Source organism: Bufo bufo, chromosome 8, assembly GCF_905171765.1.
Source record: "Bufo bufo chromosome 8, aBufBuf1.1, whole genome shotgun sequence".
In the NCBI taxonomy this organism is placed as follows: Eukaryota; Metazoa; Chordata; class Amphibia; order Anura; family Bufonidae; genus Bufo; species Bufo bufo.
Window position 1 is genome coordinate 6,950,646 of NC_053396.1, and position 5,360 is coordinate 6,956,005.

Consider the following 5,360-nt stretch of genomic DNA (forward strand, 5'->3'; position numbering starts at 1 on the left):
ACCCGGCAAAGTCCGCTTTTTACTGGGCGTGCTAGGAGGGGGACCAGGGATGATCACCGTGGTGGATACATTTCAACAGGGGTGGACTAGTGGGAGCTTACTACATACAGATTATACAGCCACCACAAGGGGGAGCTCACTACATGCAGATTATACAGCCACCACTAGAGGGAGCTCACTACATACAGATTATACAGCCACCACTAGAGGGAGCTCACTTCATACAGATTATACAGCCACCACAAGGGGGAGCTCACTAAATGCAGATTATACAGCCACCACTAGAGGGAGATCACTATATACAGATTATACAGCCACCACTAGACGGAGCTCACTACATACAGATTATACAGCCACCACTAGAGGGAGCTCACTTCATACAGATTATACAGTCACCACTAGAGGGAGCTCACTACATACAGATTATACAGTCACCACAAGGGGGAGCTCACTACATACAGATTTTATTACAAGACCCGGAGGCTCCTATTGCTATTCTCCTTCTTTACTCTGACCAATAGCAGCAAAGAAAAAAATGAACATGTGACCAAACCCCTCCCCATAGTCCTAGTATAATAGGTAACTCCTCCTGTAAAACCTCCTCTTTCTTTGCTGCTGACCGCAGAGATAAGTACATTCAAAGCATTACTGTGACTATACTGTGTGACTATACTGTGTGACTATACTGTGTTGGGTTATATATATATACATATATAGTTATAGGCTTTTGTGGTTTCTTAACCTTTGTTTGGGGGAGCCTGCTGGCTCTATTTGTGGTGTGGATTTTTTCCCCTACAGGTTGCCTATATCTTTATGGGTCTTATTTTAGCCCTTCTTAGGCATTATATATATTGCTGGCACCCCTGTACCCCTATACGGGTACTTACTGCTTCTTCCCCTTCATATTGGCTCTTCCCCCGCCTGTTTCTGTCTTCAGAGCGGGGGATTTCCAGTGCTGCGCTTGACGCGGCGTTTACTTTGATCTCTCTCCTGTCGGGGGATTTTCCCGCCTCCGGCTCTCTGCTTCGGAGCGCGGCGCCCGAGATCTCGCGAGATTTCGGGCGCTTCCGGTTACTTGTGCTCAGGACATCATTGCCAGCGTTTCCTGCATGCAGACAGGTTGTACCTTTTCCCTCTCCCTCCAGCGCTGTCCTTTTTTCTCCGTTGGCTTGGGGCAAATCCCCCTGCCATTCACCAACTACAATCCATAGGGGCATCCCATCTTATATTACATCCTAAGATCAGGAAGTTGGGGCAATACAAGGGCCAGAAGATGCCTAGGTCCCACATTAGTGATCAGCAGAGGAGGAACTTCCTCTGGCTGATTTAACCCCTTCTGGGCACACTGATCAGGGCAGAATGCAGGCAAATCAATCTCAGGCTTTTCAGATGTCTGTTTCAAATGCCATTGCAGCAGCTATGGGATCCATGACATCTGTCATATCCCAGTCCATTGCACAGGCCCTAGCTGCCCATCCAGCTACCTCTAGTATGCCGCAGCCCGCTACGGTTTCCAAACCAGCCGGGCCTGGGCCGCATGCCTCCAGAACAACCTTGACTGGTGATGATGTTGCCACCAATGTTGGCGCGCTTGGTTCGCGCAAGAGAGCCTGTCCGCGTCAGGCAGAACGCACGCGAGAATGGAAATGTGCTAGAGCACAACAGGATTGGGCTACCGACTCTGAGGTCGGTTCTGCGGAGGAGGCTATTGATGACGCCTTTGAGGAGGCAGAGCAGGATCCCTCCGGGGTCATGGAATCTAACCCGCTACCCGGGTGTAGTACTCAAAGATCGTTTGCAGACGCACTTCCTGCAGATTTGGTGGACCCCTCTGGGGACCCGTTATTTAACCCTGACTCGCTCCATCACCCTACCTTTGGACCATGTGTCCAAATATTTGGAGGCGCGGGTGCGGTGCCCTCTATCCAGAGAGGCCCGCAATAAGCTCAGGGCGGAATGCCCCAGACCGATCATCCCCAACAAGGTCTGCGATACCCCGTCTGTGGATCCGAAAATGATCCAATTCCTTTCTAAAGCGGGTTGGAACCCGCGTAAGGGCCTGGAGTCAGCCCTGCGCTCCTGCCAGGACAAGCTCCTGGACGTGTTCGGCCCTCTAGCCAAGATTTTTGATCTGGCGGAGTCAGCTAAGGCTGAGGGCGGTCAGGTAGACCCAGTAGAGTTGCGCGAATGGGTGCAGCGCGCCATTTGCATTACGGGCAACGTGAATACGTCCCTATCCATGGAACGGCGCAAGGCCATCTTGTTCAAAATTGAACCAAAACTCGCAAACTTGGCACTGACAGAGACGGGAAAGGAGGCTCAAGGCCTACTATTTGGAGAGTCCTTCATCAAGGACCTAGGCCGCTATGTAGGCGCTTTCACCGCCCTAGATAAGGCCCAAAGTTCCATGAAAAGAGTTTTCCATGGTAGGGTCTCTACCAGGGCCGGCAGTTTCAGGGGCCGTCTGTCCGGCCGCGCCCAGTACCAGTCCCGTGGCTCGGGTCGAGGCTCCTCACAAAGACCGGCTTTCCAGGAGCACAGGCGGGATCCTGCGCCTTTCTTCCCATCCAGAGGAAATCCTTGGAGATCCAGGGGATATAGAGGACAACCCGGTTCCAGACGCCCCTACGGTAAGACCGCTGCCCCATTTCAATTCTTTAAATGCTTGTGTAGGGGGCAGACTACGTCTCTTTTCTCAGGCCTGGTCCCGCATCACCTCAGACCAATGGGTCCTATCCACGGTCAGGGGTTTTCACATAGAACTGACGTCTTTCCCTCTGTCCATTTCTCTCCCACATCCGGTGGTGTTGTCAGAACAGAACCGCGTTCTGGTGGACTCAGAGTTGTCGGACCTGGTCCGCAAGGGGGCAGTAGAACCAGCCCCGGGACCCCCTTACGGGGTAATCAGCAACATCTTTCTGGTTGCAAAGAAGGGGGGTCAGATGAGACCCGTCATCAATTTACGCGCTCTCAACGCGTTTGTCGTTTACCGCCATTTCAAAATGGAGGGGATCCACTTACTGCGAGATTTACTGCAGATGGGCGATTGGATGGTCAAATTGGACCTAAAAGACGCTTATCTTATGGTACCGGTAGAGGACGCGTCCAGAAATCTCCTCTGTTTCTCTTGGCAGGGCAGCGTTTGGCGGTTTACGTGCCTCCCATTCGGCCTCTCGTCGGCTCCATGGTGTTTCACCAAACTGATGCGTCCAGCCATGGCCTGGCTCCGCAGTCGGGGAGTTCGCCTCATCATTTATCTGGACGATATCCTGATCATGGCTCAGGACTGTTCGGTGTTACTAGACCACCTTCGCTGGACCATGGACCTGCTCTCAGAGCTGGGGTTCCTGCTCAATCGGGAGAAGTCCTGTCTCTCTCCATCCCGAGAGATGGAGTTCCTCAGGTTCATGGTGGATTCCACAGCGGGGACCCTCAGCTTACCATCGGCCAAGATTCGGTCGATTCGCAAAGAACTGCTCAGAGCCAGGTCGTCCCCCCATATCCCGTTACGTCAGCTGGCGAGGATAATAGGCCTTCTTGCATCATCCATCCAGGCGGTCTTCCCAGCCCCGCTCCATTACCGGGCTCTCCAGCGCCTGAAAATCGCTCATCTACGGAAGGGAGCTTCCTACGCGGACTGGATTCCCTTGGACGAGGAAACCAGGGAGGAGCTGTCCTGGTGGATCCACAACTTGCATGCCTGGAACGGCAAGGCGATTTTTGGTCAGCGCCCGGATTCCGTGGTGGACTCGGACGCCAGCCTATCGGGCTGGGGGGCTCACTGCGAGGGAATCACGACTGGCGGAGGCTGGTCAGAAATAGAGACGGGGTTCCACATCAATGCGTTGGAACTGTTGGCGGGCTCTTTTGCAATCAAGAGCTTCACGAGGGACACGGCCAGATCCTGCATTCAATTGCGTATGGACAACGTGTCAGCTGTACGTTACATCAACGGCATGGGAGGAACCCGGTCCACCATTTTATCACGGTTGGCGAAGGACTTCTGGGACTATTGCCTATCCAAGGAATTGGTGGTCTTGGCAGAATACCTTCCGGGCGTTCACAACATCCACGCGGACTGGAGCTCTCGTCATCTTTCGGATTCCAGCGACTGGCAGTTAGATCCAACGGTGTTCCGCTCCTTGATGTCGATTTGGGGACCTTGCTGTATCGACCTGTTTGCCTCGCGCCTGAACACGCAACTGGCACGATTTTACAGCTGGCGCCCGGATCCGGAAGCCGAGGCCGTGGATGCATTCCTCCAAGATTGGTCCAGAGGGATCCTCTATGCGTTCCCGCCGTTCCAACTGATTCCGCGGACCCTCATTCAAGTGCGCCGGTGTGTCGCGGAACTGACCTTGCTGGTCCCGTTTTGGAGCTCCCAATCATGGTTCCCCCACCTTCTGGAGATGATGGTAGAGATCCCTCGCCTTCTCCCGACGTCGCCGACTCTCCTCCGCGACCCTCGCCGCCAGCCACATCCTCTTCTCCTGGACGGGACACTGCGCCTGCTGGCGTGTCGGATTTCAGGGGACCCTGGGAGGTCCCGGGAGTTTCGGGTACAGCTAAAGTCCTTCTGGAGAACGCATGGGCCCCAGGAACCAGGAGATCTTATAGATCAGCCTGGGGGTTTTGGGCTGACTGGTGCTTGGCTAGGGACTTGGATCCCATTTCAGCACCTGTGACGGAGATTTTACATTTCCTGTCTTCCCTCTTCGACCAGGGCAAGGCGTATCGCACCATCAGCCTGTTCAGATCTGCCATCTCAGCGTCTCACCAAGGCTTTGACGGGACGCCTGCGGGTCAACACCCTTTGGTCTGCCGGCTGATGCGCGGCTCGCGTATGTCTCGACCTCCGAGACCAAGGTTCACCACCACTTGGGACGTGTCTCGTGTTCTCTCCTTTTTGTCTGCTTGGCCCCAGAATTCTGAACTCTCCCTTAGGCAGTTGTCTGCGAAACTGGTCACTCTTCTCTGTTTGATTTCTTGCAAGCGGGTGTCCGATGTCAGGGCTCTGGATCATGATGCCCGCTCCTACGGAAGGGGTCACGTTTGACATTTCTAGGAGGACTAAGACCCACATACGCTCGGTCTCCTATCCGGCTTTTCCTGCTTCGCCTTCGCTTTGTCCTGTGGCGTGCCTTAAGGAATATGAAGTTCGCACTTCTCCTTATAGATCTCGAGAGCTTCCGCAGCTCTTCCTTTCCACGATTCGGCCTTTTGCTCCGGTGACTACTCCCACGTTGGCGAGGTGGATGAAGTGGATCATGGAGTTGTCGGGCGTGGACGTCTCTCTTTTTTCGGCACATTCCGCTAGGGGGGCATCTGCTACCTCGTTGTCGGTTTCTGGGGCCAGACTT

At 54.0% G+C, this 5,360-nt stretch overlaps 1 protein-coding gene across 1 annotated transcript; it reads left to right on the top strand.

Annotated features, from left to right (window-relative positions):
• Positions 1–1,711: 1,711 nt before the first annotated feature.
• LOC120977528 lies at positions 1,712–5,056 on the top strand. The gene is made up of 3 exons (XM_040405518.1): positions 1,712–2,426; positions 2,815–4,126; positions 4,192–5,056. The coding sequence occupies exons 1-3, from the start codon at positions 1,712–1,714 to the stop codon at positions 5,054–5,056; spliced, it is 2,892 nt and encodes a 963-aa protein (XP_040261452.1).
• The last annotated feature ends 304 nt before the right edge of the window (positions 5,057–5,360 follow it).